The sequence below is a fragment of the Octopus bimaculoides genome, chromosome 10 (assembly GCF_046866305.1).
Source record: "Octopus bimaculoides isolate indiv1 chromosome 10, ASM4686630v1, whole genome shotgun sequence".
NCBI lineage: Eukaryota > Metazoa > Mollusca > Cephalopoda > Octopoda > Octopodidae > Octopus > Octopus bimaculoides.
The window spans coordinates 4,209,308-4,232,057 of NC_142937.1; the positions used below are offsets into that span (position 1 = coordinate 4,209,308).

Consider the following 22,750-nt stretch of genomic DNA (forward strand, 5'->3'; position numbering starts at 1 on the left):
TTACTTGTGAGTGGATTACGTAGATGGAAACTGAAAGAAGCCTGTCGTATATTATATTCTTTTATTCTTTTACTTGTTTCAGTCCACTGACTGTGACCATGCTAGAGCACTGCCTTAAAGGGCTTTAGTCAAAGAAATCAATGCCAGGATTTATTCTTTGTAAGCCAAGTACTTATTCTATTGATTGCTAACGCCAAACTGATGTATGTGTGTGTGTGCATGTGTCTTTGTGTGTGTGTTTGTCTCCGACCACCACTTGACAATGACAACCAGTATTTACATCTCTGCAACTTGATGGTTCAGCAAAAGAAATCTGATAGAATTAGTACCAGGCTTAAAAATACAAAAAGTACTAAGGTCAGTTCTTCAAGGCAGTGCTCCAGCATGGCTGCAGTCTACTGACTGAAACAAGTAAAAGATAAAAGATTAAATGATGATGACAATGTTTTTAATAGTTATTATCAATTGTGTCTAATAATTATTACTGACATAGGCAAAGGCCAGAAACTTAGGAGAGAGAGGAACAGTCAATTATATTTATCCTAATATTCCACTAGGATCCCTGTTCTTGCAAGTTACATGGCAACCTCACTGGTGCTGGTGTATATAAAAGGCATCCAATACACACAGCAAAGTGTATTAGGAAGGGCATCCAGCCATACAAGACCATGCCAAAGCTGACAGTAGAGTTTGATGCACCCCTGCAGCTCACTGGCTCATGTCAAACTGTCAAACCCATGCTAGCATAGTAAACAGACATTAAATGATGATGATGATGATGATCTTAGAAGGATGTAAAGCTAAGTTGACAGTGCCAGGATTTGAACTCAAGATATAAAGTCCCATAATAAATATCACAAAGCATTTTATCTGACATTCCAATGATTCTACCCATCTACTGCTTTAAATTCATTAATACTGATAAAAGCAGACTATGATCAGTGCAGCTGTACTTCACTTATTTGAGTGTGTGTGTGTGTGTGTGTGTGTGTGTGTGTGTGTATGTGTGTGTGTGCACGCATGCATGTGAGCATATGTTTGTCTCTCTGCCTTTACATTGATACCACTCAAATAAAGCAAATTGTCGCATTCGTTTAATTGATTACCAAATAATAATAAAGCAAACTGCAATGATCACATTTGTCTTCATTAGCATAGTAAAATGGCCCTCTCAAAATACAATATATTTAATGCTGTCTTGTAATAATGAATCTGGAAACAAATAAAGTCATAAATAACAGTGGTACAAATACTGGTTTCAAATTTTGGCACAAGGCCAGCAATTTCAGGGGAAGGAAGTAAATTGATTACATTAATCTCAGTGCTCTGAAAGGATGAAAGATAAAATCGGCCTCAGCAGAATTTAAAACCAGAACACAAAAGCAAATGAAATGCCACAAAAGCATTTTGCCCAGTGTGCTAACAATTCTCCCAGCTTGCTGCCTTATGGCATAAAGCCAGCAATTTCAGGACTGGGTAAGTCAATTACATCAGTACCAGCGTTCAACTAGTACTTGCTTTATTAACCCAAAAAGATGAAAAACAAAGTTGACCTCAGTGGAATTTGAACTCAGAATGTAAAGACAGAAGATACCACTAGAATTTTGCCTTGTGTGCTAGTATTTCTGCAAGCTGACCACCTTTATATACAGTGTGTAATTAATGGATAGAAAAAGTTGAAGGCTGCCAGTGGGATATGAACCCACAACTCCTGTACACAGGGCAGATGTTCTACCATCAGACCAATGCAATTCTCCAAATTTTTCTATCCATACAGTTCTATATTTAAGAGATGAGGAATTATGTATATTATTTACATTTGATGGATATTTGTCCTCATCTTGTTTGTTGTTAACACAACGTTCCGGCTGATATACCCTCCAGCCTTCATCAGGTGTCTTGGGAAAATTTCGAACCTGGGTTCTCATTCCTAAGGTATTTTTCAATGTTATTATTATTATTATTATTATTATTACTATTATTATTATTCAGATCACTGCCTCAAATCAAACTCGAAATCTTGGGGCTAGTAGCCTGTGCTCTTAACCACTATGCCCAAGAGCATATGGAGTAGTGATTAAGAGCATGGGCTACTAACTCCAAGACTCTGAATTCAATATTAATAATAATAATAATAATAATAATAATAATAATAATAATAATAACAATAACAATAATGATAACGATAATAATAATAACATTGAAAAATAGTTTAGGAATGAGAACCCAGGTTTGAAATTTCCCCAAGACACCTGATGAAGGCTGGAGGGTATAACAGCCGAAATGCTGTGTTAACAACAAACAAGATGAGGACAAATATCCATCAAATGTAAATAATGTAAATGTAAATAATTTCCTATTCATTTTAGAAACTTTACTCTTACCAGCAAAAACTGCTGATGTCTTACTTGTTTCAATCGATGGACTGTGGCCATGCTGGATTATTACCTTGAGGTGTTTAGCCAAACAAGTTAGCCCCCAGTACTTTTTATTTTTATTTGCTTTATAGCTTGTGACTTATTCTATCAGTCTTTTTTGCGGGAGAACAAACAGACATGCATGTACCACACATGAACACATACACACACACACACACACAAACACACACACGACAGGCTTCTTTTAGTTTTAACCCACCAAATCCATTCATAAGGCTTTGGTGAGCCCACAGCTATAGTAGAAGACACCTGCCCAAGGTGCCATTTAGTGGGACTGAACTCAAAACCATGTAGTTGGGAAGCAAATTTCTTACAACACAATACAGTGAGCATCTGAACAGTTTCTAACTATCAAATTTCGCTTTCAAGGAATTGGTCAATTTTTGCAAATTGGTTTCCTATACATGGGAATTCATACAATTATGCAGGATTTTGGTTATTTTTATTTTTAAACCCCCACCCCACCTATAAATCCTAAAAGTTCCAGTCTTTTATGAATTTTCAGACAGTCCAAATTGTTTGTTTAAATCCCAGCAATGGACCATGCTTGATGCATCTTCATTCCATAAAATGTGTTTATGGGGAGAAAAAAATTGAAAAACATCAATACATGTCAGAGTGACAAAGAAACAAAGGCGGTATCAGGTGGTCATGAAATGTACTAAAAACAACAGCTAAATCACCCTCAGATCACACACACACATACACACACACACACAAAAAAACTTTTGCATAATTGTATGCATTCACATATGTAGATCACAAATTCACGAAAGTTTTCTGAAAATTCCAAAAAATAAAAAAAGTTGTGAGTGGTTATATCGGGTACTTAAACCAGAATTCCACCTATTTTCCTTCTATTTAAGTAACCAGATATATATACATGTGACGTATTATGATGTAGTATTTCTTCCACTCTCAACACACAAGGGATGCACACACATGCTCACACAATTATACATACACACCTTGCTACATACACAAGTGCAATGCTTCACTATTAAGTGCTGTTTTGCGATTATGTAAATAAAATATGTCATGAGACCATTTACCATCAACTCAACTTATGTCATACTGACATGAATGTGAGGTTTCCAAACTGATGTGTGTGTCTTTCAATCTTTATCTTTTATCTTTTACTTGTTTCAGTCACTGGGCTGCAGCCATTCTGGGGTACGGCCTTGAAGATATTTTAGTCAAATAAATGAACTCCATTTCTTATTTCTAAACCTGGTACTTATTTTATCAGTTTCTTTTACTGAACTGCAAAGTTAAGGGGATGTAAACAAACCAACAATAGTTGTCAGGCAGTTGGTGGGGAACAAACACAAACACACACACTCACACATATATATATATGCTGGTGACACGTAAAAGGCACCTGCTACACCCTTGGAGTGGTTGGTCTAAGGAAGAGCATCCAGCCATAGAAACCATACACAATCAGACTGGAGCCTGTTACAGCTCTCCGGCTTATCAGTCCTGGTCAAACTGTCTAACCCATGCCAGCATGGAAAATGGACGTTAAATGTTGATGATAATATATGTGAAGGTGTGGTTAAGTGGTTAGTGTGTTGAACTCATGATCATAAGATTGTGGTTTCAATTCCTGGACCAGGTAGCACAACATTATTCCAATGCTCAGCTGACAAAAATGAGCAATCCTACGACAGACCATCATCCCATCCAGGGATGAGTATATGCCATGAGTCTATGCCTCAAAAAGGACCTTTTTTATATATGTATGTATACATATATACATTGATTGGCCAGGGGCTACGGTAGAAGATACTTACCCAAGAAGCTGTGCATTGACTTACACCAACTCGCAAAATTGCTGGCCTTGTGCCAAAATTTGAAACTAATGTATGCAAAATCAATCCTTCCCCCCAACATTACACACAAGTAGTTTATTATTTGTCGTACCTAATTAATAAGGTCTTGTGCAGTCTTTAATATTATGGTCTTTTACTACTATAAGTCCAGTTGAGTTGATTTTATCTAGAGTCAAACAAGGAGTATTTTTGTAATTCCTGCATAGATCTTTTCTAATAAGTTCATTATATTTTTCAATACTAAGGTTATAAATGTTTCCAGTTTTATCAGAATGCACTAGAATTCCTGAAATGCATTTTAGATTTTTAATTAAATAATTTAATTTACACAGATGTTCATTATAACAAAGAGGGTGGCATTTGAATTTGATGCTTCTAATGATATTCATTAAGTCTTCTTCAAATTCAATTACATGTTAGTTCTGTGATGAACTTTTGCAAGATTCAAAATAATGTTTAAAGTAGTTAATAGGTTCTATTTTGTCATTCAAGTTTGAAGTTTTCTTTATCAAAGAAACATGCTTTCCATTGCATATGCATAGTAAATGAACTTGTTCTGTATGTTAACAATTTCATATATTCATCTTTAGTTGGAATAGGAATATACTTCAGCAAAATATCATCCAAGTGTATTATTTTTTCCATTCTAGAAGTTAACAGTCATAAATGATTAAGTAAATATAATCAGATAGATTACATTGTAGCAGAATATTATGTAGGCAGGTAAGATAAAATCCCAGCTGTTTCCTCTTGAAACACATCTGCTTATTCTGTTACCACAATCCAATATGTAGTTGGTATTGTTGCTGTATAGATAGATACAAGTTAATATTTAAAGTATAGATGCAAGTTAACATGTTAAATTCTGGAAATATCATTTGCAGAATTATTGTAAAACAAAGCAGAAAGTTGGAAAATTTATTGGTACTATTTTATCACCGTGTGTGTGTGTGTATGTGTGGTGGGGGCACATGCACACACACACACACACACATCATTATCATCTTCATTATCTCTCTGTCTATATATGTAGCTGTTGTCTTGTCTACTGCAAGACACCTCTTTCTGCCCCTCTCCCATACTCTAACCTCTCGTAACCTGGTAGAAAAGCACCTCCGTTAGTACTATTTTCACCTGAGCTGAGTGGGTCTTGTCTTGCAAGTTACTTGGTGACCTTACTGGTGTTGCACAACATAAAAAGCACCCAGTACACTCTGTAAAGTGGTTGACATAAGAAATTACATCCAGCCATAGAAACCAAGCCAAAGCAGACAGTAGAGCCTGGTGCATTCATCTGACATGCCAGCTCAAATTGTCCAACCCATGCCACCATGGAAAGCAGACTTTAGATGGTAATTATGATGATGATGATGATGATGGTGGTGGTGGTGGTGGTCGTGTGTGTGTGTGTGTGTGTGTGTGTGTGTGTGTGTGTGTGTGTGTGTGTGTGTGTGATCATCATCCTCACTTTAATGTACACTTTTCTACGCTTGCAAGGGGTCAGACAGAATTCTATGAGAGAGATTTTCTATAGCTACATGTCAATTCTTCTTGTTGCCAATTCTCATACGATTCTAAATAAGGTAATATCTCCTCATAGCCAGACATCTTTCCATGAAAAATTGAAACTGAACAACACAGTTTCTATGACATTGCTCATTTACAACTATCACGTGTTTTCAAGACAAGGACGCACACACACACAAACAAATATATGCATAAATTTTTTACTTGCTTCAGTCAATGGAATATGACCATGCTGGGGCACCACTTCGAAGGGTTTAGTCAAATAAACCAGCCCCAGTAATTTCATGTTTTCTTTAAGTCTGGTACTTATTCTATCAGTCTCTTTTTGGTGAACCACTAAGCTACAGGCACACAAACACATCAACACCAGTTGTCAAGCGATGGTGGAGGACAAACACAGGCACGAAGACACACACACACACACACATACACAACAGGTTTCTTTTAGTTTCCGTCTATCAAATCCACTTACAAGACTTTGGTCAGCCTAAGGCTATAGTAGAAGACACCCAAAGTACCACACTGTGGGGCTGAACCTAAAATTTTATGGCTGGGAAGTAAATTTCTTAACCAAACAGACATGTATCTTAATACACGTGTGTGTGTGTGTGTGTGTGTGTGTGTGTGTGTGTGTGTGTGTGTGTGTGTAAATAGTCCCTTGTACATGAGTAATGTATGGATGTATGGATGTGCATAGGCATATACTCATTATTTACAAAGCATAAAAAAACCATTCATGCATTTAAGTTCTTCCTGCATGCTTAATGTACCCAACCACCCATACACAAGCATACACAAACTTATAACACAAACACACACAAACCAATGTGAAAGATTTTAGTGCAATTTTAATGTACAAAACTATACACATACACAAAAACGTTATATTATATATATATAATGTATGCGACTAAACATAACTTGAGTCAAAAAAAAAGTATTTATTTCTTTCTGTGTACCAAAATCTGAACCCATAATAAGTGCGATTAACTATTAAAATTAAATAAGCCTTCCCTTGATTAGAGAAATTTTAAATATTGTTCAGAATTAATGCATGTCCAGAGACAGCTGTGATTTTTGAAGCATATAATAATGTGTACTAAATATATACACAACTGCACTTGATTCAAGTTTCATGAAAAAGAGCCTACCCATTCTCTTGGGAGCCTTATACAATACTGTTCCTTTTGGTTAGATCTCACTACAGTAGAATCAAGATTTTTTTTTTCCAGTGGTGCCTAAGTCTGCCTCCATCTGAGTATGTATGTCTGTCCTTCTTTCTGTCTTTTTTTAGATATGTGTGTATGCGTGATCTTTTTTTCTTTCTTTGCTTTTCAACAGGATATAAAATTCAATCCATGTTTTTTAAATGTGAACTTATTCACACATAAATTAGGCTAGATTAAATAGTAGTCTGGTTGTCTAAATTCATAAGAATTAAAAGGGAAAAAAAAGAAACGAGTACACACCCGAACGAAATGGGAAGTAATTTAACATCCTTGAAGCAAATTTCTTTTCAATAAGCAGATGCCACTTTCGAAAGAGAAAAAAGTTAGATGCAAAGTGTAATGAATTAAACAGACCCTCAGTATATTACAGGTAATTGCTGAGGAACAAAACTAGTAGATGCTCTTTTTCAGAGTCAAGTAGCAATGTACTGTATGTTGTATGCAAAAAAGCCCATAATTAATTGAAATTAATTATGGGCTTTTCTACGCTGGGGAAAGAAAGAAAAACTTAGTGGTAACTGTTTGCAATTCTCAAGAAAAGGGAAGATAATTTCAGTCACTGTGTGAACAGATGAACTATTTCATTCAACATATGACCAAAGTGACTAAGACATTTATGCTACATTACTTGATCTGGATATCTGGTATGGAAGAATCACACCGGTTCAAGCAAATCAACCAACTGGATGGCAATGATGATGATTTATTCAGATATTCCATTATTTCACTAACCCAACAACAAAAGCAACAAAGAAATTCTTATGATGAGCAGTTACTGTTGCAGCCAGTAATGCAGGATTGGTGTACAATAGTTGTAAGTTGCAAATATAATTAAAAAAAAAAACAATCCTTTAGCAAAGGGCCCCTCTATCATCTGTAAACTACAACAAAATCGTAGGCCCATAGCAACCAATCCACATTTTGCCCCACATGGAACTCCTATTTTCTGGCTTATACATAAATTAGCCACTGTTAATTGTAAAATAGCAACTATTAAAAAACACAAAAATGCCACAAAAACAACACGTTCCTGTAATGTGTGCAGAAGAAACCACATAGAGAAGCACCATTAATGAGCATAGAGATTTAACCTTGTAGGTCCATTGATCAATATGTACAAAACAATTTTATTTCTAAATAAATTCAACAAAACATAATAATAATATATGATATAAAATTATCTTGCTTGTAAAGTAATCATATGAAGAAAGGATAAGACCAAAACATTTGACGATCTTTGGTTTTTGATTTTTTTCATTATTTTATTTTATTTTTTTATTTTGATTTTGAACGAAGATAAAATAGAAAGGTTGAAAATGAGTACGTGATTAGTTTAATAGTGAAAAGTTTTGTCTTTGAGAAATTTTAAAACCTACAATAATACAAAATAGTAATATTTTGATTGCATTGATAAAATAAGTACCAGTTGAATATTGGGGTTGATGTAATCAAGATCGACTATCTTATGATAATTAGTTACGTCCTTCTTCGGTGTAATATCAAAAACTATTAGAAATGAAATATGATTTTCATGCTCCCATGTTTGATAGCATAATTACTAGGTTCAAGCCATCAATTTAATCACTTAAAAAACCTGTCCCAAACTGTGTGGTATTGTGCGTATGTTAGAAAATTGCAATACTCTTATTTTAGTTCTTTGCATATTTTTTGCATACTGAAGTCAAATTTCACCAAGATCAACTTTGCATTAGTGAGTGGACTGGAGCAATGTGAAATGAAGTGTCTTGCTCAAGGACACAACACACTGCCAGGAATCAAACTCATGACTTTACAATTGTGAGCCAAATACCCTAACCATTGAGCTATGCACCTTCACTATATATATATATATATATATATATATATATATATGAGTTTTCCTTAATCATTTGATACTCTTTTACTCTTTTACTTGTTTCAGTCATTTGACTGCGGCCATGCTGGAGCACCGCCTTTAGTCGAATCAAATCGACCCCAGGACTTGTTCTTTGGAAGCCTGGTACTTATTCTATCGGTCTCATTTGGCCGAACCGCTAAGTTGCGGGGACGTAAACACACCGGCATCGGTTGTCAAGCGATGTTGGGGGGACAAACACAGATACACACACATATACACACATACATATATATATATGAGTGAGATCGTTGCCAGTGCCCCTGGACTGGCTTGTGCGGGTGGCACATAAAAGACACCATTTCGAGCGTGGCCGTTTTCGTGCGGGTGACACATAAAAGCACCCACTACACTCTCTGAGTGGTTGGCGTTAGGAAGGGCATCCAGCTGTAGAAACTCTGCCAAATTAGATTGAAGCCTGGTGTTGCCATCCGGTTTCACCAGTCCTCAGTCAAATCGTCCAACCCATGCTAGCATGGAAGGCGGACGTTAAACGATGATGATGATATATATATATATATACACGTACACATACAAACACACACATGAATGAGCAGACAAACAAGAGAAAAGGGTACCCAACACATTTAGGAGTTATTATTTAAAATAGTTTGATCCAGTCCTATGTTACAAGGATGCCAAAAAACACACACTAGTTGTCAAGTGGTGGTGGGGGACAAACACACACACACACACACACACACACATACATACATACAAGCTTCTTTCAGTTTCTGTCTACCAAAATCACTCACAAGACTTAGGTTGCCCCAAGGTTACACTACAAGACACTTGCCCAAAGTGCCATGCAGTGGGACTGAACTCAAAACTCTATAAACATAAGTAATACCCAATTTTGCACTTGTCTGTGTGTACATATGACAGATCAATAATAAGCAGTATTTAAATCAAGAGAAAGCAATTTTGTGTTTTTGTTTAAGGGCACTTAAAGAGCACCTAACACACTTTGTTAAGCAGTTGGCATTAGGAAGGGCATCCAGCCAAAGAAACCATGTCACAACAGACAATTGAAGTCCATATCAAACCGACCAACCTATGCCAGCATGGAAAGCATAAGTTAAATGATGGTGATGATGGAAGATATCATTTATCTCTTTCATAACTTTTCTTAATGGATGTCTGTTACGGTGTATCAGATAAATTATTGCTTCCACTCCGTAACAACAAATATTCTGCAAGAAGCACTCCTGATGGTAAAGTCATCACATTTGCCACCAGATTTGCACTTAACTCCACATTGCACACTCAACAAAACCCAGCCCAACACTCCTTTCTAAATTGCACTCGTCTCACTAACAACAACCTACACACAAATAGAAATTCAATGATCGTGAGACAACAAGAAGTAACAACCTAGCAGTTAAATTTCTCTGACTCTCTTAACTAAATTTTTGCAATCATGTTCTATGACCGCCATCCTCGATAACACACCAAACACTGTTACAACAATAAAATAATTTAAGAAATACTTATTATATAATTGGTAGCACCTATATCCAAGATATACTGTTACACATTTTTTACAAAGAAAGTTATGAACACAGTTATTATTAGATAAGGCAGTGAGCTTGTAGAACCATTATCATGCTGGGCAAAATGATTAAAGGCATTTCTTTTGACTCTTTATGTTCTGAGTTCAAATTCTGCCAAGGTTCACTGTCTTTCATCCTTTCAAGGTTGATAAAATAAGCACTAGTTGAACACTAGTGTTGATGTAAATGACTTACAATTGCTGGCCTTGTGGCAAAATATGAAACCACTATTAACACATATATATGGTAGAGAGCAGGCAGAATTGTTAGCACACTGAAGGCGGCGAGCTGGCAGAATCGTTAACCTGTCAGGTGAAATGGTTAGCGGTAATTCATCTGCCGTTACATTCTGAGTTCAAATTCCGCTGAGGTTGACTTTGCCTTTCATCTTTTCGGGGTCGATAAATTAAGTACCAGTTACGCACTGCGGTCGATGTAATCAACTTAATCCCTTTGTCTGTCCTCATTTGTCCCTTCTATGTTTAGCCCCTTGTGAGCAATAAAGAAATAAGAATTGTTAGCACACTGGGCGAAATGCTTGGAGGTGCTTCATCTGCCACTACATTCTGAGTTCAAATTCTGCTGAGGTCAACATTGCCTTTCATCCTTTTGGGATCAATAGATTAAGTACCAGTGGAACACTGGAGGTCGATGTAATCAACTAGTCCCCTCCCACAAAATTTTAAGCCTTGTCCCCATAGTAGAAAGGATTATTAGCATAGGCATGACTATGAGGTAAGAAGCTTGCTTCCCAACCACATGGTTCTGGGTTCAGTCCCACTGTGAGGCACCTTGGGTAAGTGTCTTCTATTATAGTCTTGGGCTGACCAAAGCCTTGTGAGTGGATTTGGTAGACAGAAACTGAAAGAAGCCTGTTGTATATGTGTGTGTGTGTGTGTGTTTATTTTTGTGTCTGTGTTTGTCCCCCGCTACCATTGCTTGACAACCGATGCTGGTGTGTTTATGTCCCTGTATACATATATATACACACTCACATGAATGCTAATGGCACATGCATACATACACATGCCCCAACTCTCCCAAATGTATATACATATTATACTGCTAATTATCAACAGCATTTGAATTTCTCACTCTCTGTCTGATCCACACACACACACACTTTTATCATTCCCTTTCTGCAGGGTCACAGATTCTTCTACACTACAGGAATTTATTGCAGGCACTTTAATAGATAGATACACTGATATGTATACAGATCTGTCTGAAAAATCATTTCTTCTATCACCCACCCCAACTTCATCAACATGTCACAACCTGAGATTGAACTATGGACCTTTATTTTATCAGATCTTCACACAGATTTCCTCTCTAACACTCTCTCGAGTGAGCTTCTTTTAATTATCTGAAATAACTAATGAGCTATTTCATTTACTTTGATATATCTTCTATCTTTTACTTGTTTCAGTCATGTACTTATTTTTTAAAGTCTGGTTCTTATTCTATCATTGTCTTTTGTCGAACTACTAGGTTTCGGGGCCATAAACACACCAGCACCAGTTGTCAAGTGGTGGTGGGGGAACAAACACTGACACAAAGATACACAGATAGATATATACATACATATATACGACGGGCTTCTTTCAGTTTCCGTCTACCAAATCCACTCACAAAGCTTTACTAAGCCTGAGGCTATAGTGGAAGGCACTTTCTGAAGGTGCCACATAGTGGGAATGAACCCAGAACCATGTTGTAGGGAAGCAACCTTCTTACCACACAGCCACACCATGTTAAAATAAGAATATTTTGCTAAAACACGTTACACAAAGAGCAGAAAGAAAAAACATTTCAAATTTAAAAAAAAATAATCAAAAATATAATAGATTTGTTTTGTTTTTTAGTACAGATTTATGCATATCTGTATACGTTTTAGATTTGTCTGAAATCAGTATATTCACATAAATAACAGATGTATGAGAGTTATGCAAAACATTTTAACATCAATTTTACTATCACATACGTCAAGGTTCAGTAAACACACGTAACAATTCAACTGTTGCAGAACATGATGAAAATAGTAGCCAAAACTCTCACAAGACACACATTTAAGTATAAGTCAAATTGAATAATACAGTTCTTGATAGAGAAATGTTGGGGGGGTTGTCATGAATGGAAAACTTTTCATCACAGTTTTTTAACTATGACTGAACAGGGACTTACATAACAGTACAAAAGTTTGAACTAACAAGGGAAATGATCAGTGTGGACACATAACTTGCTAGATATAGCAACCAAATTTCTCTTAAATCATATCTCACCTATCTTAAACTAGAAAAGTTGTTCAACATTTTGAAGATATTCAAAATATGACCACCAAGTAAAAATTTAGGCTGTGGACTCACTTCAATGGAAATATTGATTAGCTTCATGTCTTTGATAGAAACATTAGGACTTAAATCAAAAAGTCATGTTGATATATCGTTACCATCACCACGTTTATCCTTTTCAATATTTTTCAACTTTTCCAAGGTGGCCTGCTCACAAAATTGTTAGAACACTGGGTAAAATACTTAGAAGCATTTTCATATGTCTTTAAGTTCTTAATTCAAATTCCACCGAAGTCAACTTTGCTTTCATCATCTCGGGGTCAATAATATAAGTACCAGTTGAGTACTGAGTCGATGCAATTGACCCACCTTTTCTTCCAGAATTGTTGACCTTGAGCCAAAATTTGAAACCAGCAAGTTGCAATATTTTTTTGTTGGTGCAGCTTAGATGCGTTGCCAGTGTTCTTGATCCTGTGTTCACTCAGAAAATCATCTGAACCAACAACACAGAGACAGAACATCACGGGAACCAACAAAGGTCATATCACCCGTTAAAAATAGCATCCAACTAAATATCCATCAAATAATACACTATCATATTGAGAAAAGAGAATTCACAGTCACTTAACCCTTTAGCATTCGGATTATTCTGTCGAATGAAATGCTTATTTATTCAAATTGTCTTGAATTAATCCTGCATTATGTTGCAACTTCAAGATTTTGATGATGTAATTGTTCATTTTTGGAATAACTTTATAGGGCAAATGGGAGAGGTGGGATCTAGCTGGTTTGAACATTAAACAGATAGAATATTTTGGCTGTTTATGGTGGGTTATAGCAGGTTTAAATACTAAGAGGTTGATGTAGTGAGAGTATGTGTTGCATTCAGAATCACAAATTTGTAGTTTCAATTCCTGGATGAGGTGGTGCATTGTGTTCTTGAGCAAATCACTTCATTTCACATTGCTCTGCAATTGCTTCGACATCTGATGTGTGGCACACCATGCACTTATACACGCAATTTTGATTAGCTGGAGAACGTGAGCTCCTGGACAGCACAAACATTTGATCACTATAAACAAATCATCCAAGCAGGTTATTCAGCAAGAAATTGCAGAACCATCTTTCTCAAACTCGAGAGATTACCAAGAAGGATGTAGCTACAGACACACTGTGTCTGAATAAAAGACATAGAAAATGTAGAAGGTATTAACTTCCTACATTTCCTGATGATGAAAGCACCATGAGATACAGTTTTGGCATTTCAGTTCACCTAGGAGTTCAAACTGACAAAAGAACCTCTACTTGGTCAACCAATCTAATAAAAGCAACAGTCAAATCTATTTCAAATTTCAAAACTATTGCCTGACAAAAATGAAAAACACATTTTATAATGTTGACTTAGACACTTCTAAAATGACGGAATACCTTTGAACATATCTTTGCTCAATAAGTTTGACCTGACATAAAATAGCAACACAATATAACTGTGTGGGTTGGATTGTTTTGGATTGGATTGGATTGGCACAAATCATCAATACAAGAAATGAGATTACATAAATTACAAAGATTTTGTTAATTTGCAGTCTAATTATAATAATTAGCAAAGGTTTTGTTTACAGTCTAATTATATAATTAACAAAGATACTGTTAGCATGCTCACTGATTGCAATAATTAGCAAAAAATTTGGTTAGTATGCAGTCGGAATACAATAATTAACAAAGATTTGTTAGCTTACTGTCTGATTATAATAATTAACAAGCATATGTTAGAATACAAATTGGCTGTAGAAAGTTTAGAGAACGTTTACCTTTGTTGGTAACAAAAAGCCTCCCTCAAAATGAAAGGCAGACTGTACGATGCATATGTATGAGCAGCAATGCTACATGGTTGTGAAACCTGGGCTGTGAATGCAGAGGACATGCAAAGACTAGAAATAAATGAAACTAGTAAGCTTGATGGATGTGCATTGTCAGCATACATATATGACAAAGTACAAACATGCTGGGAGAAGAATTGGACATAAGAAGCATCAGATGTGGTGTGCAGTAGAAAGGACTGTGCTGCTCATTTAATGTAGATAGATAAGGATAGCTATATAAAGAAGTATCGATCGCTAAACCTGGAAGGAACCTGTGAGAAAGGTAAATTTAGGAAAACATGGGGTGAAGAAGTGGTAAAGATTGACCTCAAAATGTTGAGCATCTCAGAGGTGTCAGGGGACCAAGATAAATGTCTTCTCAAGTACAGCAATATGCTGTATTTGAGAAGATCCATTCAACTCAGCAGAACTGGGGCTTTATCAAGCTGTCCCCAACAACTCATCTTCCAACACCCACTCTTCTATCAATCTTCTGTTACCATATTTCCTTCACTTCCCTCCTACATCATCATCATCATTTAATGTCTGTTGTCCATGCTGGCATGGGTTGGACAGTTTGACCAGCGCTAACAAGCTGGGAAACTGCACCAGACTCCAGTCTGATTTGGCATGGTTTCTACAACTGGATGCCCTTCCTAATGCCAACCACTTTACAAAGTGTGCTAGGTACTTTTACTGAATTGACGGTCCCTATGTCCAACTCCCTACCTTTAATAATCTATTACACTATTTTCACTCAGTCCACTTACCTACACATCCACCTTTTACTCTCTTCTATTCCATCTCATATTCACATTGTACCTGGACCTCACATCTCTTTCTCTTTCTCTCTCACTTTCCAAGTGAGCAAGCTGTGTATTCATCCAAGATTATCCAATGAGCCTTTCATTTCTAAGATAATAGGAGAAAGTGACTTGAGGGGGAATTTGGCTGTTATTTCTAGCCAGGTGAACAAACATCTAGAGGATCTTAGGTTCAGTTCTTGCTATAGGAATAATTATCATTAAGCATGCTTTGTGTGGACAAGAAGTTTACTTCACAACCAAACAGTACCATTTTCGATCCCAGAAGATCAGGGTTACTAATACGTTGAGAAGAATTTGGGAGACAGAAACTGGACAACATCACTCCCTTCCACTAATACATTACTTATTCAGTGCCCCTTACCACCTCTAGAATGGGAGACGATTGATCTGTCCATAATCAATCCCCTTCCTCAACTAACATCTGTAGCTCTCTACTCCTTTCTCACTCATATTATGCTGCTTGAGTAACAAGGGATTGCACTGGATCTGTTGCAATACAATATACTCCTTCTTTTGCACATGTACTGCTAGTCAACACATGCTCACACCTCTTTCTGCTGACATCCCTCACCCTCACCAGCAAACATTACCCACAAATATGGCTTTCATACATGGACACACATACATACCACTCAAACATACACTCTCATCACCATCAACCATTCTCTCTCTCTCTCCTACCAAGAAATGTGCAGCTGCCATTAGTGTCTTTTTCTTATTCTGAGACCTAATTAACAAGGAATTGGAAAGAGCCAGCACAGCCCTTCCCCAGCTTCTACTAACCCTAACCCTAACCCTAACCTTCTCAGCTACTCACATCTTGAACCTTCTCTTCCATACTGCTATCAGGTCTTCTCACTCCCTACGTCACTCGTTATAGACATCCATCACACCCTTACTGCCACTCATTTTTACAACTATCCATCCCCCCACTCTATCCCTTTTCGTTTTGCCATTAATATCTCTCTTATCACACCACACCATAACTCTTCTAGTACTTGCTCTCCTCGCAGTCTCTTCCCAACCATTTTACCCTAATTCTTCTTCTGCAATCACACTCTCTTCTACCCACTTTTGCCGCAGTGCTGGTTCGACAATAAAATGCAACCAGTACACAGTAAAGCAGTTGGCAAATGAGCGTAGACAACATAACCACCGGCACTCCATCAGTTACAACGATGAGGGTTCCAGTTGACCTGATCAACCGAACAGCCTGCCCGTGAAATTATTGCGCAGGTGGTTGAGCATTCCACAGACATGCGCACCCTTAACATAGTTCTCAAGAAGATTCAGCTGACTATTCATGTGAATGAACTGAGTAGACAGGAAACTGTGTGGAAGCCTATCATTTGCTTGACATCCTGTATATCCACAGATGAAACTCAGAGTAGCAAAAGACAGCCTTCTCCAAAATAATATGTATGTTTGTCTCTCAACTTTGACAACTGATGTTGGTTTGTTTATGTCCATGTAACTTGATAATTCAGCAAAACACACCAGACATAGAATATATACGAGAGTCAATTTGATCAACCTGAACCCATCAAGACAGTACCCTAGTATGGTCACAATCTAATGATTGAAGCAAGTAAAAGAATAAAAGAAAAGAATGCATATGTAGCAGGCTGAAAGGAATGTGCCACATCACATCAATATGACATAGCCCACTACCAAATGTAGCGTGTAGATGTAACGCTTGAAGGTTCTCGCGTCGGAGTACCAGTAAACATCGAAGAATCAGCACCAAGAAGGAAGAAATATTATTTACATACATTTATTCATTTGCCCAACAGGTAGTTAAAAAGACAGTAGTAATTGTAGTGATAGTGTAAAAAAAGGTTGTCTGCCAGTAGAGAGTGAAAGAGTAAGGAATGCACAGTGCTGACTAGAAAGGAAGAAAGTATAAAGTGACATCACTTTCTTGCAACTGAAAGCCTCTCTTTGCATGGTGAGTGAAGGATGAAGGGAAGTGCTGCTCTTGGTTAAGGCTGACACAAAAGCAGGTGCTGCCCCTTGGTCTGGCTGACACAAAAGAGGAAGAGATAGGAAATTCTCTCTGTTACATAGACTATGGTCAGTAATGTAGGTCAAACCCTAAACAAAGGAGTGACTTTCCTTGACCAGCACAGGTCCTAGGATGTCGAGTGTTTCCTCATCAATCCTCTAGTGTGGAGGGGATTTCCCGCTCGTTTTAACAAGCAGCAAGCAGGTGGATTTGGTTTCAAATCTCAGGCAGGGTCAAGCAAGATCCTTACACACACTGGTTTCAAATCTCAAGCAGGGTCAAGCAAGATCCCTACACACACCACTACATGTGAGTGTGTGTGCGTCTTTTGTCAATGAGTTTTGGCAAGAAAAACCAAAAAGCCAATGCTCTATGAACAAAACCTTTTGTGATATTTGTTCTCCACTGGGTTACAAAATACTCCCTTGCTACTCAAATAGTCAGAAATGCAGAGAACCAATGAATAGTCCTTTAGAAACCTGTAAACCAACAATACTATTGTTTACCAAATTCATTAAAGCTGCATGGTTAAGAGGCTTACTTCACAACCATATGCTCTTGGGTTCAGTCCCACTGCACAGCACCTTAGGTAAGTGTCTTCTAGTATAGCCCCAGGCCAATCAATTCTTTGTGGGTGGATTTGGTAGATAGAAAATGAAAGAAGCATGTCATGTATGCATGCATGTACTTGTGTGTCTTTGTCTTTGTCTCCTACCACCACATGACAACCAGTCTTAGTTTGTTTACATCCCTATAACTTAATGATTCAGTAAAAATTTGACCAATAGAATAAGTACCAGGCTTAAAAGAAATAAGTACTGGGGGTGATTTTGTTTGACAAAAATTATTAGATTGGTACCCTTCATCATCATCATCATTTAACGTCTGTTGTCCATGCTGGCATGGGTTGGACAGTTTGACTGGGCTGGTAAGCTGGAAGGCTACACCAGACCCCAGTCTGATTTGGCATGGTTTTCTAGAGCTAGATGCCCTTCCTAACGCCAACCACTCTGAGAGTGTAATGGGTGCTTTTATGTTCCACTGGCACGGGTGACATCAGTGTGACACTGGTATCTGCCATGACTGCAATTTTGCTCAGCTTGATGGGTCTTCTTCTCAAGCACAACATAATGCCAAAGGTCTTGGTCATTGCCTCCATGAGGCCCAACACTTGAGAGGAACTCAGCAACCTCGCCTCCATGAGGCCCAACACTCAAAAGGAAGTCAGCCTTCTTGGAAATAAATTAAATTTGTCATCTCTAATCAACTCAAAGTGAAGGCGCATTGCTCAGTGGTTAGAGCATCAGGCTCACAATCGTGAGGTTGTGAGTTCAATTCCCGGACCAGGCTGTGTGTTGTGTCCTTGGGCAAGACACTTTATTTCACATTGCTCCAGTTCACTCAGCTGTAGAAATGAGTTGCGACGTCACTGGTGCCAAGCTGTATCAGCCTTTGCCTTACCCTTGGACAACATTACTGGCTTAGAGAGGGGGAGGCTGGTATGCATGGGCGACTGCTGGTCTTCCATAATCGACCTTGCCCAGACTTGTGCCTCAAAGGGTAACTTTCAAGGTGCAATCCCATGGTCATTCATGACCGAAGGGGGTCATTTTTTTTTTTTTTAATCAAGATGGAAAGCTAAATTAAAAGAGCCTATGTCAGTGAAATGAAATAGATGATAAACAATGGACTTGTAACATAAACTGTTATACTAATCAGTGCAATCTTAGCAGCATTATAGTCTGCCACCCCCACTTCCCTGGCAAAGTAATGCACTAGACCCCTGCATATACAACTTCAACATGCATAGTCTAGCATTGGTCCCCTGAACCAGCAGGAACCCTGGAGGAGCATACTCAGTACATCCCTGCTTTGCAACAGCTCTGACAATAACACGTAAACATTTAAAGCAACAAAGTTTCGATACATAGGCATGGCTGTATGATAACGGTTACTTCCCAACCTTGTGGTCTAGGGTTCAGTTCCACAACGTGGTGCTCCAGGTAGACCAAAACCTTATGAGTGGATTTGGTAGATGGAAAATGAAAAGAAGGTTGTCGTGTGTGTCTTTGTCAAACCACTTGACAACTGGTGCTGGTTTGTTTATGTCCCCGTAACTTAAAGGTTCAATAAAAACTGACCGGTTGAATAAGTGGTCTGAAAAATATATACTGGGGTGATTCATTTGACCAATACCCTTCAACGCGATGCCCTAGTATGGTCGCAGTCCAATGATTGAAACAACTAACAGATAAATGATGTAAGTGTGTGTGCGTGCGCGTGTGTATGTGTGTGTGTGTATATACGATTTATAAAATGACCTGAAATAATCGAATATTCATTTTTTATAATGAATAAAATATATACCTAACTATATGAACTACAAAAATATAATTTAAAATGTTGACATATATAGACATATTTCTACAATTATATAATAAGAAAAAGAATTTTGGGACGTCTAAAGATTTTCAAAAAAACATAATCTGTTTTTTGTTTACATATAAAATTATTAAAAGGAAATATCATTCCCCCATCACACACACACACACACACACACACACACCACAACAACAACAACTATTAATTTAATAAACGTAATTGAAACGACGACCTGGCAAACTCGTTACCACGCTGAGCAAAACGCTTAGCAGTATTTCTTCCGTCTGCAGGTTCTGAGTTCAAATTCTACCGGGGGTCATTTTAATCGACTTACAGGTTCCCTCAAAATTGCTAGAATTATGCCAAAATTTTCAGTTTATCTACTTATTTCTTTTCTTTTTTTTTTAATCCTTGAGGTGTGTGAAATATGTATATTCTTGGGGTAAGGGCCTTCCTTTACCTTCTAGGTTTTGAAAACGAAACTTAAGCTCAGCCCCGAGAAAAGCCAGTTAGGATAATAAATAAATGGACACAGGCGTGACTGTGTAACAAGAATCACATGTTTGGCACCATGGACAGCTGTCATCTGCTATAGCCCTGGGCCGACCAAAGCCTCAGGAGTGGATTCGGTAGAGGGACACTGAAAGACGGCTGTCGTGTGTGTCTGTCTGTGTTTGTCCCCCACCACCGCTTGACAACCGGTGCTGGTATGTTTACGTCCCATAACTCAGAGGCTCGACAAAAAGAGTTATACGGAATAAGTACCAGACTTAAAAAAAGTACTGAGGTTGATTTGTTCGACTAAACCTTCTAGGCGGTGCTCCAGCAAGGGCGCAGTTTAACGACTGAAAAAAAAGGATAAAAGATACATATATGTATGTATATAGCATATGTATGTATCTAGCACTGACAACCGGTGCTGGTTTGTAATGAAGCGTTTCGGCAAAGAGCGGCCGACAGAACAAGTATCAGGCTTTTAAAAGAATGTATATACAAGTACTGGGGGCGATTCGTTCGAGTAAAACCCTTCGAAACGGTGCAACAGCATTGCCACAGTCCAAAGACTGAAGCAAGTAAAAGATGAAAGATAACTGGAACTTTCTCAAAAGTTACTCACCTCTTTCTGTTAGCCGGCTTGGAGTTGCTTCCAATAAAATGAAAGTGGATGCTGATAGAAAGACAATGAGAGCGATAAATCGACAACAGTCCTTCATCCTTGCTTACGTCGATCTCAGCTTTCAGTTTTCAACATACAACTTTTCCTTTTCCTCTTATTTTTTGCCAAATTGTTGCTGCCAGTGTGTTAACGTTAGTCCCCAATCAACCGCCTAATTTGGTTTCGTCATTACATGTTGCTGTTTTTTGTTTCTTTCTTTTTCTATTATTTGAACGAAATGTTTGGCAGTTATAGTTTTTAATGTTATTCCACTTCGGTTTTTGTTATTCTTGCCCTACCCTTTCTTATATTTTAGTTTGTATTTTATTTATTTACTTTTTTTATTTTCCCTCCTCCTGTTCGCTCTGTCAAATACGCCATCCATCCATCGTTGGGTGTATTATGTGATAACGTTAAAAAAAAAAGTACACTCCCTAAACAGTCTCAAATTATGCCTTAGAAACGATGAATATTATGTGTTTGTGTGCGTGCGCGTGAGACAGAAAAATTAAGTCGGTGGTATCAGGTAAAGAATTTAATAAATTCTTGAAAAAATAAACATAAACTAAAATTTCTGCTATGAGTAAATTGTAAATAGAACAATTTTTTATATTATTTCTTCTTTCTTTTCTCACTTATTCCATTAAATTTCTTTTCAATTTTATTTTGTGTATTTTTTTGCTTTTTAAAGCAATTAAATTAAGGTGCGATTTTTTTCTATTTTATGATATATGTAACAGTTATATTCCTCTAGTATATTTCCAAAGACAAATCTACATTATTGATATCATCATACTAGTTGTTATTTTGAAAAAGAAAACAAAAATCTATAAGTTGCATAGATAATAATCTATGCCAAAACGAGATTGGAATTGTTGGTTAATTAATCTATTGACTAATGTTTACAGGCGACCGTACTTTATCAGAAAAAAATGATATACACGTGTTCGTGTGAGTATATATACACGTATACAGAGAGAGAGAGAGATAGAGGGGGGTATTGAAAGGCCTTAAAGAGAAAACAAAAATTAAACCTAGACGAAATATAAACAGTAACGAATTTGCAAATTTTGTGTTTATATATATATATATAAATGAATGATTTGAAATACAATTTACTCGGTAGTTATAAAATGTATTTCTTTGCTATTCTCAATATTTGTAAGTTATATGTCTGTGTAAGCCTTAAAGATCTTAGAATTAAAGAAAACTTTCTTCAAGCAACACCCGTAACTGTTTCGGTAACACAAGCTAATTTGCGGATGCTGGTGGTGCTGCTGCTGCTATTATTTGTAAAAGGTTGGCACCAGCTTCGTTTAAACATGTGTATCATACATATTCATTATCTTTTTTTTTTTTTTTTTAGTTGATTACTTCTAAATGATAAGAGGAAGAAGAAGTAATAAAAAAGGAAGAAAAAAAGGCTTTCGTTTAGTCGTGTCAAAAGTTGAAGATGTTGGTTAACAACAATAACGATGAATGGGAATGGAAGCCTTTTTTTTTTCTCTTTTTCGCCTGTCGAGTGAAGTCAGAAAAGTCGAGCAGTGTGTTTAATAAATTGGATGGAGACCAATAAGAAGACATTGGTGAGAGTGGGGGAGTGGAAGAAAGTCAATCTGAGAAGGGAAGTGGCATTGTCTCACTACAGTGCAACAACCGTTATGTATGTTAGTGTGTGTGATTCGTTAAATGGGACAAGAGAGGAAAGCAGCGAAGAATTGTTTTTAGAAAGGATAACGAGGATTTTATTGCCA

General features: G+C 37.2%; 1 protein-coding gene across 1 annotated transcript in view; it reads right to left on the reverse strand.

The window, feature by feature from the left end:
• The window catches only part of LOC106869050 (receptor tyrosine-protein kinase erbB-4), a 99,454-nt gene extending 78,381 nt beyond the window's left edge, over positions 1-21,073 (reverse strand). The window contains exon 1 of the mRNA XM_014914560.3: positions 20,958-21,073. Within this exon, the coding sequence (XP_014770046.2) occupies positions 20,958-21,054 (97 nt within the window). The 5' untranslated portion in view covers positions 21,055-21,073. The remainder of the gene's footprint in view (positions 1-20,957) is intronic.
• Between the last annotated feature and the right edge of the window lie 1,677 nt (positions 21,074-22,750).